The following is a 20,462-nucleotide window of genomic DNA, read 5'->3' on the forward strand; positions in this document are numbered from 1 at the left end:
AATCTTCAACAATTACTCCACTGATGGAACAGTAAACATTGCAATTGCCTTGAGTCTTAATGATTGGCACCATAGTTGACACTGGGATGTCTTACTGTATGTATTTACATCTGTTCAGTAATTAGTATTCTAGCAATTATTTGACATCTTCCTGATGAAGTGGTAAAGAGATTTCTTTCTCTGTTTAGTACCAGTGGCAGTCTAGGAGACTTTTAAGTTTCTATGAACTGGCTGTGACTTAATAAAATGACCAAATGACTAAAAAACATTAGAGGAATAATTTGACTACATCGGTTTTTATACATTAAATATATTTTCAAAGTATGAATAGATTAAAACTTTATGTATTTAGAATTAAATGTAATTATCTTGTAAAATTATGCTATTTATATATTAAAGCACTCTAAGAGTACTTCCTGAGTGGCCTCTCTGCCTCTCCCCTCTCCCAGCTTTTGTTCTTCTGTGCTATTTAATCTTTGCTGTCTGCCCTGTCTTTCTCACACCTGAAGAAGGCTTCACAGCCGAAACGTTGTGTTTTCTCTCTTCTCTTTTCAGCATGGAATAAACCTATTACTTGTTCCTTTGCAGACTACGCATGCTGACACAGCTACCCACCTTAAGAACTCTCAGTACTTACTACTAAGTAGTCTGTTTTACTGTATACATGTATATTTTAATACATTTTAATTCACAAAAGCCTAAAATATTGATATAACTCTACACTTCCTCTGTTACATTACCATTTATTATAGTTCATCAAGGGTGAGAAAACTAATGTAACAGAAGGTAAAAGCTTTTGAAAGATGTGACAGAATCTGGATGAACAAAAACGTATGGAGATCAGGGCTTTTTTACACTACATGCCAAATAAAACAGCACCACCTGGAAAAATCAGACTCATTTGTTCCAATCCACACAGTGTCAAAAGCACATATTAAAACTGTAAGTTAATGTAAGCAGTGTGGAGTACTCTTAGCCAAGATATGAGGCTCCATTCAGAGGATTCCCTTATTCTGACCTTATTACTTTCCTAAGAACTGAAGTAGTGTGCAGATCCCTAAGGCATATGATGTGTTAAAAACAGCTGTTTCTCTCGTCACTGTGGACAGATTTCTACTGAGACACATGTATGTTTTCCTCAAAGGTAGCAGAAATGGAAGTGTAGGAATGTTATGAATCGTCAGTCTGGCCTACTACAAGGTATTGTACCGCATTTGGTACAAAACATGTTTGTCTATTATATAACTGAATTTAACGTAGGAATTGAAAAATAAATTACAGACCAGGTACCTGCAACAAATGTGTAAGTCTTATTAACATACATAAATAAAGATTAAAAAAATGTGAATGACCTTTTACTTTTGTTGTGACTGAAAAGTATAATACATACTGTATCTTGAAAACTGGAAATGTTGTTCTGTGTCATGATTTGTTATTCAATAGAGATTCCTTTTTTGAATTTGTTTGTTTTTGGAAAAAGCTCTATTTAGACGAAACCGCAAATTCCTTTAACTCTAAACTCTAGACTGAATAAACATAAGTATTAAAGCTGCACATAAAAATAACAAATATATATTAACATTATGATAATTGGGCTTACACTCCTGTTCATACAGAACCAGCTTAGACTGTATATTTTATATATTACTCAGGAGAACTGGGGTCAGACTCCGGACACCTTACTAGGCACCAACTAAGACTAAGCTATTTTAAACAACTGCAGTAGAGGTACAGTTTTCTTATGATCCTTCCCCTAGAAAACTATTTTATGGCTTAGGAATAAATCCTGTAACATATCTCTGACACTTTTACCCAGGTTAATACTGAACTTAACCTTTAAATCAGAAACACAATACACTATTTCTTTATTGTTAGTGGACAAAAGAAACTTTATAATGTTGGCCCCTAGTTAAATTAAGTTATTTGATCTGGAAGTTGTCTTGAAGAGGGGTATAAGTGAGAAAGCATGAATCTTGATATTTGTACAATGTAATACAATATAAACTCTGATTATTATCAACTGTTTTTAAACCTTTAAAACCTATACATCTTAATTTGCCAAACAGAACTAACTTCCATTCAAATCTGTGTGATTTAATTCTGAGGTTCTTTCACAGATATGCCATTGTAGAAGTGCTCAGTTGATCTCTTCCAACAAATGCAAATATTTTACATTGTAAACTGTGTACCAGGAAACAATGAAATTTGGAACTCAAGCTATTGAAACCACAAGAAACATGTTAACATTGACAACACAAGTAGCCACCTGACAACATTTACATCAACAGCATTCACCAGGGTAAGCAGTTTACATTGCTAGTGTATACAACTGACAGCATACCAGCTTGTGCATTGCCCTCTGGTATGTATTGTCAAGCATATTGTCCTTGGTTTCATTTGTCTTAACTTATTCACGTAAGTAAATACAATAAGCCATGTCATATGGTTGAGTATAACAGAAGGTAAACAGTCTTACCTCAGAGTTCTCAGGTCCCACAATTTGATGCCATCTGTCACACTACTTGTCAAGAAGAGATTGTATGCATCAGGCTCCTGCGTGCTGAACATTGAACCCTGCAAAACATCCCATTTTGAAAAAAATAAAATCACTTAATGAAATGAAGTGTTTAACATGGGTAACATAAGAGAGAAAGATATTAATGCTTTAATGATTCTGTAAGAAAAAAAACTAAAAAACCCTCACTGGGTCACAATATATTTTATTCAATGTTCAGTATGGCTGCAACTTAACTACACTTGGTCCACCACTGTTTTACATTATGTCCTTACGTGCAATAAAAGAATATAAGGTTATTGATCTCAAGTCTAGCCAGGTTTCAGTGAATGGCTTCATGTTCTCATCTTTTATAATCAGTCAGAATCAGGTCTATACCATTAACAATTTTTTGGTAAGAGTATCCAGCTTTCCTTGACCCTGAAACTGTTGGGAGCCCTTTATTCAATTTTATACTGATGTGGGTAGCCCACCTTCAATTGTTGTCCTCCATTCAAGAAAGAAAACTGGAATTTATATTGTTCTGCAGAAATGAATTTGTTAAATGACATATTATCAAATAAGCCATGAGGTGAAATTCTCAAATGAAAAATACATTTGTTCTATTAAACCCCATATATTTTTGTGCCATAATTGCATTGACCCCTGAAAGTGCTGTTCAGATGTAAGAGATGCTTTGTGTCTCAGTGGGTGCAAAGTCAAGCTAAAGTCAAGCAGATGATAGATATATACTTTGCATTTATGACTGTCACCTGATGTGTATTGTCATGAAAGGAATAAGTTCTTTTGAAACTGTTCTTTAACAGATTTTAATGAGCAGTTTGGGAGCACTAATCATTTGCAGGTATGAGAGCTTTAAGCTACCAGTAACATTTCAAGACTGTGTTACTTTTTAAATAGTTTTAAAAGAGCTATAAAAGATTTACAGTGTAAACGTGTCCTCTTGACTTGAAATGGATACAAAGTGTGTGAATATTGAACTATGTCTTCAAGTGTCTTGTGATATTTCCATTGAAACAAAGAATCTCATAATGCATCTCAGGACAAATAAAAGAAGACCTATAAGATGGCTAAATGAATAATTTTGCAGAAGCCAGATGGATGAAAATAACCAAAGAATATTTTAGGTCAAATCTTTGCAGAGGCTTTCGTTCAACATCGGACAGATAAAAATTAAAAATAGTGATCATCACAATAACTATACATAATATATTTAATTATGTATACAATTTGTAATTGTTTTAACTTTGACAACAAAAAGTAGATCATTGGGTTAAAGCACTATCCTGAGAAAAGCAGTATCCCAAAGAACTGAAGGAAAAGGAAGATTAAAAACACGTTTGAGGTAACTCTGAAGCACTGAAAGTTTCCATCATTTCACTTTAGCAGTGAGCAGACAAACCACAGAATGGAAACATATTTTTCATTCTTTTCCATCTGACTCCAGCCTCTAAAAGATAGTGCATAGTTTTTTTATTAATGCATACAAAGCCTTTTTCCCTTTTATGGATACTTGTAGGCAAAATTTATTACTTTCACCTATTTCAAATCCTTTGATGCAGAGGAAAGTTCCATTTCATTCTTTCCAGTCGCCTAATTTTTATATATAAAAGTTTCTGACTCACAGTTCTCTACAAGGCTACCTTGGGACTGAAGGGTTTCCAGGTAGCTTCTTAACTAGAGGGAAGATGGAAATTTGAATTAACATAATCATTTAACTTTCTGCCTTATGTTTAGTCAGGGGGCCTCCTGGTTACAATTACAACAGAAGGAATTCCCTGTGTTTAATGGATGTTATATTATGCCACGTAAGTGGACAGAAAAACTTTTCTGCTATAAGCAAATGCATTGCATTCAAATATAGTGCATTCAGGTGTAGTCTAAACCACGACAACACAGTGACAATAAAAGTAGCTGGGTAGTGTGACTCGAAAGTCCCTCTACTGCTGCATTGCTTTCTTTATTCATATAATGCTATAACAGAGACAGAGCTGGAAAGTAAGTTTAAATTTGAAATCTAAGTCTTTTTCACTGATGCACAGTATTCACACCAGCTTGATCAAATGGAAAAACATGTGTCCTGTGACATATGTGTTTAATCAGCAGGCAGAAGAAATGCCAAGTGCTCACATCAGGACAACTGGTGTAGTTGTTCATCACAAGCCAGACTTGCGTGTGCATTGCCTTCAGACAACAAATGCATTTAATCACACCAGTAGTTCAGACACTGTTTTAAAAAGAAATCATGGATGAATGGCTATAGAATTATGGTGTTTACAGAGAACAAAATTCTATAAATGGATACTCCATTTAGAAGTTATTTTTCTGTTGTTTCTCATTTGCTGATCACTACAAGCTGGGACACAGTTATTCCACCATTGTCCATCAGCATATGAAGAGTCACCTCCTATACATAAAAGAACTTTGCTATCTTTTGGTATAAAAAGCAATATATTAAGGTAAGGAATTTCTGTGATCATGTAGATATTTTTAAGATTGTAAAGGACTTTGAACAGCTATAAATTTAATGCTTTCATATTTGTTTTCGCCAAATTCATATATATAGAGCTAGAGTTACAATATAATTTATCTTTTCCAAAGTTCTTTTGCAGTATTCAATGCTGACAGCTATTCTTTTGCTTACATTTGTTAAAGCACAAACTAATCCAAAACTAAAAAACTGCAAGAACAAGGTACGTTTTGCCAAGCAGATGATGACCTGATGTGGATAGACAAAGTGTTCCAACATGTAAAGCACAAATCTGACTATTGTGGTTTATACAGGAACATATTTCACCACATGTGAAAGGTTTTGAAATTGAGCATGGGACAGGTTGCCATTTTGGTTGATGCCAAAAACAAAATTTTTGTCAATTTGAATGGATTATCTGTCCCACTATACCTGTCTTGTATAAAGCTGCGTCAGGCTACCTGGTCTTTGAAAAAGTTACAAAACTGGGAAGAAACAAAATTCTTACAATCGCTATAAAGTTTCCTTACTTGAAACCTTAATTTCTTATCAGACAAACAGGAGATTTAGGGGTAGCTGTGGTGATGAATTATTTACATAACCTACAAAATTGCTATTATAATGTAAAAATGAAAACATGACATTCTACCAACAATGTATTTGTAGGTAAATCTGCAATGCACTTTTTCCTGATGTTCAGAGTAAATCTCTAGCTCTCAGCAATGTTAGCATGTCTGTCTGGTCAAGCACCACCAAGGGGCTGTCTGAAGTCCAGCTGGGCTTCTTTCTTTTCTTTCAGCTTCATGACTTAGTTTTAGCAGACATCTCAGCCCAGCCAACAAAGCAGGGAAATCAAAAGTGTCACAAGGGATTCTAAAAAGGATCTAGGCAACAGTAGTTAAATGTTTTACCACACCACCCTGCAAATTTCTCATACCTTACCTGGCCATTAAACTTTAATAGTATGCAATTTCAACCCCCTTGGTGTCAGACTTAATTAACAAAACAGGACACAGTTGGGACAAAATACACAAAGGCTAAAAAACACAAATCTCTTTACGTGGTTCAATGGCATGTTGGGCTTTTAAATAAAGAAAATGTTTGACTAACTAACTAAATTACAGCCTATTATGAAATTCAGCTCTTCCCTGTGTAATAACATGACTTTCTTTTAACAGAGCCTTCTATACACAGCAAAGCACAAACTTAACCCATTTCCTATTCCACTCCTTCCTCAAAGAGAAGAGAATGATACATGTGTCAATGAAAGTGAAAGGCTGATTCGGATTCAGGAGAGAATCGGTTTCGATAAAAAGCAATTGTGGTTGGAATGATTGCTCAAGTAATAATAGCGATGCATAAAACAAAGGCCAACTCAGGTCTAATGGTTTCATTCAATATTTTAAAGATAGAAATGAATTAAACAAAAATATTGATCATTGCAACTTCATAAGTTATCAGCATGATACGTAACTCATTTATAAAATAGAAACATTACAAAATTGTATTCGGTATGATCTCAGTGAGCATTAATATAGACCTGGCAGTATTGATACACAGACTTGATTAATCGCTAGATTAACAGCTGTGGTAGGTTCTGTTCTCTTAAGAGTAACTTCCATCGACTGGCTTTCACACAGCTCCCAGAAGAGGCTGTGCAGGCTATGCCAAGAGTTTGGTAACTTCAATAGGGTAATCCACCACTTACTTCAGTTAACATACCTCATACCTAATCATACCTAATCACGGGACAAGCTTATCTCTAGATGTGTGTGGGAAGGACTAAAACCACTGATAAAGTTCAAAACACTCAAGCACACCAAAGAAAATGGAAGTTTATTTATCCTTAGATTTACAGTCTTACTATTATGCAACTCAACTTAAGCCTATAATGACTTGGCCAAATGAAGACTCTTCTATAAAATGAAGAGGAATGTAAATAGGTGAAGGAAATGACATACTATATTGCTTAAAACATTACAACTTATAGCTAAAATAATTTAAAGTATTAAATAAACAAACTGGTTAATAAACCTAACATTTAAACAACTGTCTAACATTAAACAACTAAAACTGACCATACAATACCTTGTTCTGAGTGATGTGGTGAACTGCTCTGGTATGAGCATCAGGGATAGAAGCTGCTGTGCGACCCACATTTAGATCAAATGCTTCCACTGCACGATCATTTCCAGACACCAGAACAATATCTAATTTGGCAAGGATAAGGAATTAAAGTGAATACTGCATAAAGGAATATATTCTTTTTTATAATTCGATATTTTGTTCTTGATTCATGCCCTTTTATGAGTCTTGCATAATTCGGTATTATTATTTGGTTTTGACGATTACTTGCTACTGTATACTGTTAGGTTAGATCTTGATTTACTTCCTCTCCTCAGCAACTATTAACCATCAGTAACATACCAATTGAGACCATTGTGCATTAATGTATATCTTATTGTTTTTGTAGAAATATTAGTTTCTGTGCTTAATGCAAGTTTTTTCTTGATATCTCTTCTGAATCATCACCTATCACATATAGAATTTACTCTGATCAATTTTATTTCACTTTTAAAGAGTTTGTGTTTTCTTCTTCAACCTCTTCTGTTGCCAATGGTATCAATTCCACTGTCTTACACACAGTACTAGGTGAAACATGAAGATGCAATCTGTCAATAGTAGCCTACAGAACTTATATCTTAAATACTTACATAGGCTTTAAGGCAATATGGCACTTTCTGAAGGGATACCTGATAACCTATTACATTGTTGGATGTCACATGCTTTGTAGCATATCAGTATAACTGTATTAGGAAATATTTTATTTTTATAAAAAACATATTAATTTAGAATTCACAAAATGTATCTTGCACATTTTCCTGCTTCCATACAGTAGTTATTCCCTGTACTGTACAGTATATACAGTATAATCTTTTAAAAAAATAATGTAGTTGGAATAACTGGTCAGAATGTCATATAATCGGAAAAGATGCATCAAAATAGGCAATATGCAAAATCTTGTGGTTCTCAAAACTATAGAAAATAAAACTAAAAAGCTAAATATACAAAACTCAAATGTAAAATTGCGTATTACAAAAGATGAATTGCATTCCATAAGTAAAAAATCAAAGCCTTTTGAGAGATTCTCAGAAATGAAAAACACCAAAACATAAGCTATGGAAAAAGCACACCTGAGATCAATATATTGAAACCATGGTCTAATCTGAAGATAAATGCAGAACCTTGCAACACACTAAGAGCTTAATGTTTTAATTAAGATCTCCATCTCTTTCTTTCCAGTATGAAGAAATGTAGCCTGACTTCACAGCTGCTCTGCCTGGAGCATTATATGGAGGAGTAGTGCTGGTTACACGGAACATTCCTCCAGTAATACTGACTATATTATAGCAACACACTGTTGATAAATAGCTTACTTAAATTCTCAGCTCTGATAAGGGAAGAACTTCTCTCAATGTAACCATCATTAAAATAAACCATGTCTGTCAGACGTCTGTTTGTAACAGTTCAATTCTTAGAACTGCTTTAAAATATTCTTAACCAATTATTATTATTAGATCAAATTATTTTAAATTCCTAAACAGAGACACATAAAATCTATTAGTGCAGAAAGTAACACAAATAATTGACATGTCTGACATTCCTGGTATCTTTATAGCTGTAATCTGATACTCAGCATGAGGAGATGTACTGTATGATTTGGAATGGCAGTTAGAATTATTCTCACTATATCTATTGAACTCAAGAAAAACAATAGCAAATAGGTCATTTAGAGGATTTCCAAGAATCCAGGCATGTGCTGTACTAAATATTTTTTTATTAATGCATACTGTATAGACCTTTTACTTATTTAATTAAATATACTACATATATATTTAATATATACTGTACTATATATTTGTAGTAGTTCAGGTGGGTAGCTGCATCAGCATGAGTAGGCTGCAAAGGAACAAATAATAATTCCATGCTGAAAAGAGAAGAGCGAAAACACAACGTTTTGGCCATGGAGCCTTCTTCAGGTGTGAGGAAGACTTACTGCCCTGTTGTTCTCACACCCGAAGAAGGCTCCACGGCCGAAACGTTGTGTTTTCACTCTTCTCTTTTCAGCATGGAATAAACCTATTACTTGTTCCTATATATTTATATACTACAATATAATATAACAATATAGTGCATCAGCAGATGGCGAAGTACATTCAAACCAAAGAAACAATAGTAATCTAAAAATAGTTTTTAGCACTTTTTGCTATTTTTAAGGGGCACTTTGTCCTTTTTACCGGGAGATACATTTAAGATCTGGAATTCTTCTTTCAAGTGGTGGAACAAAATATGCAAGAGGATACAGGAGAAGAAATCATTGACTGCTGAAACACTGGTGATTTCTGTCCCTGTAGTCATCTGGAATTTCCCAACAAGTTTGCATAGACTTTTTTGCTTGTATCTGAAAGACAAGATATTTGGTTTTTATAGATGGAAATTTACTTACTTACTTAATATTTAACTTTTTTCCATTTAAGAACCACCTTATTTTTTAGATGAACAAAATACAACAGTAAGAAACTTGTTTTAAAAGTGTAATTAACAGCTAACAATTTCAGTCTCTTAAAAATATTAATCATGCCAGTGTTAATTCAGCATAGAATAGCAGAGTCTGTAACAAGTGCCATATTAATTTTTGAACTGAATAATCAGATCTGAAGCATATACTATTTATTTGCCAGATGCCAGGATCTGAGAAATACACCAGATAACCACGATTAAAATGTTTACAATGGCACCTCATACAAAAAACATTAGCCATCACTGAGCTTGAGCAATGAGCAAAAAAAGATCAAGGCATCTCCTTCTAAGTAATTTTAAATTGCTTATAGTCAGTAAAATAAAACAAAAACAATGAGGAAATTCTCTCATATTATTGGTATAAGTCCCTGGCTTTAATAGCTTTCCTGGCACATTATGTGGATGGCAGGGAAACACACTCATATTTCCTGCAGCAGGTTCTTTCGGACTCTGTCCAACACAAGGCTCTTATTGTTGGCATGTAGAAATGTCCATCAAGCAAACACTTCACATGTGCATTTCACACCATGCGTAAAAGAAGTGTAGAGGTCAATCACACCTTCTTTAATGTGCTCTGGAGAATTGGCAGGGTTTGATTTTCCTAGCAGTAAAGCCAAGATCCTGTATCTGAGGGACAAATCACACCTCAGACTGGGTGATGTCCTCAGTGCCCTCATCCTCTTCCCTCTGTAGAAGAAACTAATCTCTCCAAAGAGCAGATATTCTTGGGCAGAATATTTTATAATTACACTTGAGAGAGGATAATTTCCAGAAGATTAACTATAGTTAAACAGCCAGCACAGTTTATTGTATGTTTCAGGGATGAAGGCTAGAAGCACCTTTTGAACCTGTTCTGAAATTTCACAGTCTGACTTATAACAGTGTACCTTTTGATGTCATCCTGTGAAGTGTCCAAGTGGTACAAGTACAACTGTAACAAAGGGCCGCATGACAGCAACAGAAACTTGTCCATATAATAAAACTGTGCAGATCTCAAGGGTTGGGGAAACCTTTCACCACCCTGAAAAACAAATGATAGAATTCTGTCCTTAAGCCAGAACAAACAAAAAAGTCAAAATTGCAATTTCAGTGGGACACGAAACCAACTGTAAGTATTATAAGATTGGTAAGAGGATACCTCAAGCTTTGTTCATCCAAGAAATGAAGAACGCATTGGAACACAAATTAGATTTAAATTTGCAGACATAAATATCTACAAAGATATTGGAAATGTAAATTCTTATTTCCAAACAGTGCTACTATACTTTACCCAGAAATTCCCTCTTCAAATGAATTACAAAGCATAACCACTTATAAAAGTGTGATTCCCCTCTTCTCTATCTGAAACTGCTCCCAGAGATGGGTTTAATGATCATACTGTAGCTTTTGTTACATAAATTTGGATTCTTGGTAAAGCTGCACATGAGTTAATACAGTAATAAAAATTTATTTAATATAGCGCCTTTAAAAGTGGCTTTTCAAAGTGCTTAACAGACCAACAACAAACAAATATACCAGATATGCACAATGAAAATACACAATAAGAGGAGACAGTAGATGGGGGCACTGAATACAGTAGAAGCGATGGTTTAAATAGCAGAACCAGGGAAGGTGACTCTCTGGTATCCTTAGGGATAGAGTTCCAGAGCTTTGGGGCATAACAGGAGAAGGCCCTGTCACCCATAGAGTGTAGACGGGCTTGGGGGACAGATAGGAGACCAGAATTAGAAGAGCGAAGGTTACGAGGTGGGGAGTAGGATGATAGTAGTTCAGATAGGTACTGAGGTGCCAAGCCATGCAGAGCCTTATACAGTGCGTGAGCATGAGGATTTTAAAGTTGACATGAAACCAGACGGGAAGCCAGTGTAAGGACTCCACAATAGGAATAATGTGATCACTTGCACTAGATCACTTAAGAAGATGTTGTACTGTTTACACAGCTATATTTTCATATCTTATTTTATGTTGTATCACCGTATTTTATGATACACAATCCACCTGTATAGAACAATACCAAGAAAATCCTGATGAAGAAATCCTTAATCATGAAATATACATGAAAGTCTATTTGGAAGCAGATGACATCTCATTTATTCTATACTAAACGTCAGAACATAAGAACAGAGCAGAATGTGTTAAACGGAGCTCTTTTGGTAACAGTACAATGTTGACTTTGACTTGTAGAAATATATTTTTACAATTATTTTTCACTTAAATAATCAAATGAATCTTAAAAGCTTATTTTTGTAGCATGCTTTATCAGAAAGCCTTAAAATACAAGGTATTACCAGGGTGAGAGCAGGCTGAGTGATCCCGACTGGCCATATTCTCAGGGTCCTGTCCTCAGATGCAGACAGCAGCCATTGGTTACAGTGGCTCCACCCTACACAGCGTACTGCACCATCATGACCTAGAGGGAAAAGAGGATGTAAAAATGCACTCCAGTAACTGATCTCCTTGCTTTTTTGGAGAGGATATACCAATGCTTACTTCTAGAGATCTCCGTAATTGTACCATGATAGTTTTAGAAATGGCATTTCAGAATTAAAGACAAGACATACACTTAAGGGATTACTACATGTCTATTCTTCAACATTTTTAATTGCACAGATATCACTTAAATGAAGCTCTGTGTGACAATCACTAGTTAATTACTTAATATTTATCAGTCTTTAATTTTCAATTTGGCTCATCCAGTACTGCTCCAGTTATTTGATGGATTATCATGTTTATTAATCTGCTGTACAAGGATATTGCCTTCCTGTTTATTTAAAATTATATGTGCGTACTCTGTGTAACATATGTACAGTAGCTTATAAACATAATAATGACAAATTCTGTATAGTGAAATTGAATTGAAGTTGGCAAATGAGTGCAATTACAGATCATGAGCTGGCTACCCTGAGAAACAGGCAACAGTATTATAAAAATGGTTACAGAAATGCAGTTGATTCAAATCCCCTTTATTAAAAGTCATTTGCTTGACCCATATTACAGTATCTCACTTATTGGACAAATACATTGATTGTATAAGCATTTAGCTCACTTAAAATAAATAGAGAAGGCATAACTTTCATTGGAATTCTAATAGTGCATCAGTCATTAGCCTACTACTGAAATCAATGCGGACGGCAATCATAGCGCTAAGGCCCTGGGTTCTAATCTGGAAATGGGTTGCTATCTGCTAGAGTTTGAACGTTCTACCCGTGTTCGCATGGGTTTCCTCCCACAGCCCACAGACATACTGGTAGGTTAATTGGCTTCTGGGGGAACTGCCCCTGGTGTGAGTGTGTGCATGTTTGTGTGTGTCTGCCCTGTGATGGGAGTGGCATCTCATCTAGGGTGTATCCTGCCTTGCATCTGCTGCTTGCTGTGATAGGCTCCAGCTCACCTGTGACCCTGTAACGGATACATGGGTTAGACAAAGGATGGATGAGATCAGTGCATATGTTAAAATGAAAAGCCGTGAACCTTGTTTGGCAATTAATGCACTATTGTAAAGTGTTTCCTCCTTTAACGTGATATCTGTCAGGTAAACCATGTTAAGGGTTGGCATGTGACCACTGTGAGAATCCTTGCCTTGTCAGTGCTAACTGCACCCCTCTGAGATTTATTATTGTGCACTGTGTTATAATAGTTGTCATATACTGTATAAAGCAAAGTGTAAATATTGTCAGTATTTCTGAATTGTCCATGTTATTTGCTTTTGTCTTGAAAATCTGATATCCCAAAGCCAACTAAGAATAGGATAGTTTTAACTTGTGAAACATAAATGTATATCTACAAAAAAAACACAGGGAAACAGGGCCTAACAATTATTTCTTAAAAGGTACTCATGCCATCCTCTGAACAAAGGACAATTACTCTTTTAACAACAGAAAGATGAGATTTTATAATCCTACTACAGGTATCCCTCTCCACCTCACTGTTTTGCTGCCCCCTTGTGAATAACTATAAAGAGCATTCATCACATAAGGCTATGATCAGTTCCAAAACACATGAAGTGTCATTTTATTACAAGACACGTTTGAGAAATTATATTAAATCTGCTCTGCAGAATCTGAACATTTGGATGAAACATCAAACTCAATTTTAAAGCTCCAGTGCTTCGAGACAAGTTAAAAGTCAGCACATTTCATCATTTGACAGCAATTCAAACAACTGAAGGACTTGCTGTGCTTAATTATCTTAAAAGAAGTTAAAAAGGGCCACTTTTGATTAAATACTATAAACAAGGACAAATAACTAGCCTTAAAGAACTGATGACTATGACCATCAAAATAAATAACCTGTACTCCTGAAGACATTATTGAAGTTTCTACTTTTTCATTCTCCCTTCTGCTTTTGGTATCAATAAGGACAGAGCATACCATGCTGTTCTCCTATAAGGAGAATAGGAAGCACTTATTTGGCAGAAAATAGGGGAAAATATCACTGGTAAAAATGTTACAACTTGTTTATCTGGAAGCAGGATTGAGCAGATTAGGTGTACAAACTTTTGGAACTTTCCAAACGTTCTAAATTTCACTTCTTAGGTCTGTTTTAAATCACTGATTTGAGTAACTGTTCAAATCAAATCAGAGAATATTACCTAATATTTAACATATTTAAATGTAGTCTTGCAGGAAAATGTGTCATTTAAATACATATAAAATTACATTTTACAGATACAGATAATAATTAACTTCATCATCTACTAAATGTTCACTGCTAAAACTTTTTATGCTAAAATGGTATTGCAGTGTATAGTGGCTACCAATTCACTGGGGATTTTCCTGAGACATCTTTCTGGAACTCCTGTTGCCTGAAACCATTTAACATCTAGCTTCCTAAAGCCCACAGGATAGAATGTTGTACATTTAACCCATAGTGCCACAGAGCCTCATGTTTCATCTGTTTCTGAAAGGAAAACCAATTTATCCCATCTGAGACCAAGTCCCCAGTTGATCTGAGGTTAAAACATCGAGGCTGATAGGCAGCAGAAGTATGCTGAAACTAGCAGCTTCAAAGCTGTATTTACAAGAAGGAAAAACACTTTGGGGCTTAGCTCATGGATTTTTTTGTGGAAATTCATTCCAGTCTAATACATCAAAACTACTTTCAAAAACATTCAGCAGAGCTAAAATAAATAAGATCCAGAGTATTGTAATCTGTGTGCCTAACTGATACCTGTATAGACAGCTGGTGCTCCTGAGAGAGTGGAGTTATATAGCAGTATGGATGTATCTGAGAGACCACACACAACCTGTTTTCCATCTCCTGAAAAAAAGAGGCAAAAACAAGATTATTGCACTTTAAATTGAGAAAATTAAGAATTAATTATGTACTCTAGGCTGTTTGGTGTGATGACATAACATCCCACCTGGCGCAACTGGGCAGAAGAGCACAGTACAAATGTATCTAACATCCTATAAGAGATGTTATCCCAGGACAACACACAGCCCAGAGCACATTATCCTATTTATATGACGGCTTATTTCAGGAAAAGAAAGAAACTAAAAGTTTATGTGATGTTAAAATGATTTTAATGAATAAAATTGGAAACTATCCTTTTGCCACATAAAACAGCTCCTGTCGCGTTTGTCAGCTTTGGAGCTGTGCCACATGCATATGCAGGTAGTTTAGACTTGCTGGAACTTCATTTGTGATGTTATGCCAGGATCACACCATGGGTCCAGTTCCTAACCCACCAATCAGAGACCAGGATCCTCCTTTGCCATTGGACATTATGTTATTTTAACTTTTTATGACTAAATAGCAGACAAAAAAGTTATCAAAGACAAATTCTGCACATCAAATTAGTCATTCAAAAGCCAAATGAGTAACAACAAACAACCCAATAAAAAGCTCACAACATAGAGAATGCTGTTCCAAGCCTTTATTTTGTCTTTGTTCTTTGGTTAAGAAGTGGAATCTAATACAGAACACTTATTTTTTACTTACATATATATCCATATACTTTGTATACCTTATACAGTACACTGCATAAACTGTACAGTACTGTATATATATAATTAACTATTAACTCTTGTTATAGCACATTTCCTGAAGTCTGATCTTTCAAAATGTTTTGAAAAATATAATTCCTTGTTGCATACATGGAGTTTGTGGTACTCCAAAATGTTGATACAGTACCTCCTTATCCTGCCTACAGCAACTTGTTACCTGAGAACTGCAGGCTACACACAGGTGTGGGCTTGGCTGTGGCATTCAGGTGTGTTTGAAGAATGCTGGGTGCTGGACAGTCTGCTGGATAGTCTTTGAATAGTACTTCACTTGACAGACAGAAAAGGGACATTCATTTTTTATATCAATATCGTTACTTATTTAAATACGATTTTCATTCTACTGTAATTCAAAATATGCTGATACCATTAATAATAAACAACTTTTACCCGTCATTTTGAGTAAATTCTGATGATTTTGACTAATTCTACAGTTCTAAGATAACAAAGACATCTTGATTTTCAGGATAATTAATTCCATTTTCAGTATGGCATTGAAATTAATCCTAAGGTCATCTATTCAGGTTCCTGTTACAAAGCATTCACTACCTCTCTAGGTTTAATTTTAAAATCATTTTCACCCAGCCTTAGAAAACATTACAACTTTACTTATCATGTAAATCTTTCAGGAACAGCTCTTGTGTACAGTATGTATAAAGCAAAATAGTACTTATTTTCTGGAAAGATTTAAGATACGGGATTAGTGTAATTGCTCATGCTTCTTTTTACTCATTTCTGTTTTAAAAGTTTATATCTCAAGGCATTTTATGAGGACGTGTGGTTACATAAAACATGATTTAATAGTGCTTGCTTACTTTTTCTTGCTGGACTTTGAAAGCTGGTGATTTTTCTTCTGTGTATTAGTCTTGGGGGAAAACATGGTTCTCCTACAATATAACAAACATCAGAAGTATTCTGATTACAATTACATTTTAATGTTTTAGGTTTTCATTATTAGCAAGCACAGCCAACCTCATCACAGCCAAATCTTCACATTTGCCACAGGTTTACAATGCAGACATTTACTGTAACTTTTCTCCTCAACAGAAAAATGTCACAAAAACTGAATATTGCCCAGTTCAGGTCTAACCAGTGGTCAACAGGTACAATAGTATGAACTACTGTTGCAGATGAGTCAGTTTTCATTACAGTGGTGGTTGCATGTTCATATGACATTCATCCTTGCATTTACCTCCAGTTTGCAGCACTGACATCACACGGAAGCATTCTGTATCTAGTACACTATATCAAAACTATACAGTATTAAAATGTCTCAGATTAGAGGCAGTTTATTTTTATTCAACAGGCAGTTTACTCAGAATGATTAGGATCACAGAAAAATAAACCTTGATCAGGGTGAAATAATGCATTTTTTGCCAGATACTGACAAAAATCAGACTACCACAACAAAATATGCAGCTCTTGTTGTTAATGGGAAACTCGATGTATATCTACTCATGAGAAAGTACAGGCTGATTGATTGCGACTGCCATCAATTTTCATATTTATTACAAATAAATACCTTTGAAAGCAATATATTATAGGAATATTTCGATTCAACTGACTATTAGGTCTGAAAATCCTACAGTAGTAATATAACATTAATCACTGATTTTGGTAATGCCATGCTATGGTTAGACAATCACAGATTTCGATAACAGGATTAAAAGCAGTAAATATTCTGAGCTGAATTCATTTGTTTCATGTTGATAATGAGCACTGGGAGTACATCTTAGAGCACACCCAATTAATTATATCTTACCCAAATACTGATAAAAAGAGAGATTTATTATTAATCTAGTTATATTTTCACTGTTAATTTCAATATGTTTTCATTAAGAAGATTTCAGGAAGTATAGTCTGTTTTTAATTTATCATTAAAATCTACTAAATAAGAAACAGATTTTGAGAAGTAAAACAATCTTTAAGGGAATGCTTTACATAATTACATGACTGTGTTTAAAATAGAGAACATATTTTTATTTTTTATTGTAGAAAAATATCTTTTTTCATTTTTTTGCTTTAAAATTTGAGTTAATTTCAGTCTAGTTTCCTAGTCATTTCTTCCAGCAAACAGATAATAGTTTATCATACTTACACAACCTGCATCTACTAGCTGTTTAGTTCTAGTTAATTTTGGCTCAGATGATCTACAAAAAAAAACAAAGCTTTTGTGTTTTCCAAGTTGGATAAACTAAGAGTTAGTTTTTCCAACTTAAATTAAATTAGCCTCCAACTTAAATGAAAGGCATCTGCAGGCAGTATAAAATGAACTGTTTCACCCTTCAAACTGTTAGCAATTTTATCTTCATTGATTTTATCACATCAATAAGTGGCTTTCTAATGTTACAGAGGTCAAACTGCAGGCTCTCGTTGAAATGTTTTATCACAAACATGTTCAATGCCTAACAAAATGGTTAGTTTTGCCTTCACTTTTGGTTAATACTAAAGAATACTCTTAGTGCATAGAAACTTAAGAGAAATAACAGAATAATAGAAATAATAGAAAACTATTATTTCCCTAACTAGGGAAACATCTTCAATGGAATACTGAAAGCTTCCATTCTGAATCCTCCCACAGGATTTAAAGAATGTGACTGATGAATTAAGAGGCCTGACTGACAAGACTCATGTATGGAACCAAGTCTGGTTTTGAAAAAAAATGCTATTAATTTAGAATGGCTTGGGGAAAAATACTTTTAAACTATCTTTATGATTTGGTCTGTAATATAATAGTTGTGTTCTCAGAGTTTCCACATGCCCCTGGGGATCACTTTGACACTTGCCTCACATTAGAGTCTTGTTAGCCAAAGGAAACAGAATGTAACACATTCCCTTTCCTGTCTCTCCTGCAGGATCTGCACTTGGGGACAGTGTGTCTGGAGGTACAGGGGGCTTAAACATGAACAGAGGCAGGGCCGCAGTTCAGGTGAATACAAAAATTCACCATACTAAGCTGCTCAAAAATAACATTCAAATTCACAATATTAGCTTGGTTTTTAAAAATCAAGTAATCAAAACTACCTTGCACCACCTGCATATTTTGAATAATGCCGTAAGTGCAAAAAAGTAAAATGATCCAAACAATGAAATGCTGCGAGTGTTCAATAAAAACTAGAATTCCTTGTGTTTGTATATCTCCTTTAATCCCAAAAGATCTCAAACTGTGTGGCAAGGGGGGGGTTCACCCTTAACAAGTAGGAGAAGATCCACTTCATCCTTCACTGAAATGCAGCATCCACCTCAGTGATACACAGCAGTCATTGTGTGCCAGCCGTCCTACCACACAGCAGATCAGATGGAGATGTGAAAAAGTCACCAGTTGAACTGAGGGGGAGCTTTAGATTGGTCAGGTTATGCAAGGCCAATTTAGCCAGGATAACAGGATTTACATCCAAATTCTACCAAATAGTGCATGTACTGTAATAGAATCTGTTTCACACCTCATCAGCTGCATAATATCTCTTATAGTACAGTATAAATTTAGTTTCTCACAGTTATTCAAACTTCTTGCAGGGTCCGGTTGTTTTCAGGTGTACTATATTTTGAGCTAATGTGTATTTGATATTCAGTGAACAAAGATTTGTAAAGAACAGAAAATCAAAACTATGTCTGCTTCCCATGTGCATTTACACATTTACAGTAAAATCATCATCCACACCCATCCAACCCACCGTCCAGGAGCTGTGTATCCGGATGATTTCACTTTAGAGTGGAACACAACAGGCTGGTCTTTCACACAGTTCTTCACAGCTGCAGTGTGGAGAGAGATTAGAGAAAGTGCTTTCAGAGAAAAGCATTATACAAGTCCCATGAACACCAATTCTCATCATTTAGATTAATCAATTAAGTATAAAGCGTACTGTTAAAATGCGAGTTACCAGAGTCAAAAATAAATTGTTTCCTTAACCAAGACATCATTCAGTGTAACCATCGAAATAAAATTCATTGTAGCAGGATAAAGTGTATTGCTCTCTGTAACTACTCCAAAATCTGGCATGAAACTGAAATCACCATTACATCTAAAAACTATAAATTACATCTTTTTTAAAATACCATGACTTTTCTTCAGTCTCTGAGGGTTCTAAGCTGTTGGCTCTTGTTGTCAGTACAGTGGAATATGGGAGGTAATTGTGCTCTTCTGTGGGCTCCTGTTGAATGCCATGTTAAACCTTGAATATACTGAGTTACTGAACTGAAGTCATTTTTTCCAGATCCATTAAGTCCTAGTGCGGTTTTCAAATATTGAAAAAAGAGTTTAAATATGAAATGGTCTGACTAAAATGGCATTAAATCTTTAGTCGTTATCATTTAGATGTTGTCACTTTTTTTTTTGCTTTTACAAAAATTCAGAATGATTAAACATTAAACACTGTAGCTCATGTACTGTAGTTATTGCTGTTGTTTATTTTAAATTCTGAAAAGAGAGACAAACGCATATTATTATATTGCATTTATTGTGGTCACTCAGTCAACTCCAAATGTATTCATAATTTATTTATTCTTGTTGCAATGTAACAAAGTAGCTTATTTAGCAAAAAAGCCAGTGGACATAAAAATGTTCAATAAATGAAAAACATGAAAAAATGAAGAGTATCGGTATTGAATATTTTGTAAATCTTGTAAAAAATAATTGCACATTATTGGAATCACAATTATTTACTCCAGCAATCAGTATATTGTTGATCTCCCTTTGGATTTGATATCATACAGAAGACACTTCATGTAGACGTGATTGGTTCAAGCACTTCTCCCAAGGGATTTTGGTCATCCCATTGGAAAAAGTTAATAAAACCAACATTATAATAATAATCCCTTGCTATCTCTTTATAATGTACATTCCCAAAGGATCTCAAAGCGCCAGTCTCACTTCATAGCAATTTAGGTAGAG

At 34.8% G+C, this 20,462-nt stretch overlaps 1 protein-coding gene across 1 annotated transcript in view; it reads right to left on the bottom strand.

Moving 5' to 3' along the window:
• wdr27 (WD repeat domain 27) overlaps positions 1–20,462 on the bottom strand; it is an 87,799-nt gene that overhangs the window by 53,716 nt on the left and 13,621 nt on the right. Inside the window, exons 13-21 of the mRNA XM_088934193.1 lie at positions 19,246–19,324; positions 16,387–16,458; positions 15,732–15,841; positions 14,736–14,825; positions 11,855–11,976; positions 10,454–10,587; positions 9,350–9,447; positions 7,074–7,195; positions 2,477–2,574 (exon numbers count right to left, since the gene is read on the bottom strand). Of these exons, the coding sequence (XP_088790319.1) occupies positions 2,477–2,574; positions 7,074–7,195; positions 9,350–9,447; positions 10,454–10,587; positions 11,855–11,976; positions 14,736–14,825; positions 15,732–15,841; positions 16,387–16,458; positions 19,246–19,324 (925 nt within the window). The remainder of the gene's footprint in view (positions 1–2,476; positions 2,575–7,073; positions 7,196–9,349; positions 9,448–10,453; positions 10,588–11,854; positions 11,977–14,735; positions 14,826–15,731; positions 15,842–16,386; positions 16,459–19,245; positions 19,325–20,462) is intronic.

The sequence above is a fragment of the Atractosteus spatula genome, chromosome 15 (assembly GCF_055471065.1).
Source record: "Atractosteus spatula isolate fAtrSpa1 chromosome 15, fAtrSpa1.hap1, whole genome shotgun sequence".
NCBI lineage: Eukaryota > Metazoa > Chordata > Actinopteri > Semionotiformes > Lepisosteidae > Atractosteus > Atractosteus spatula.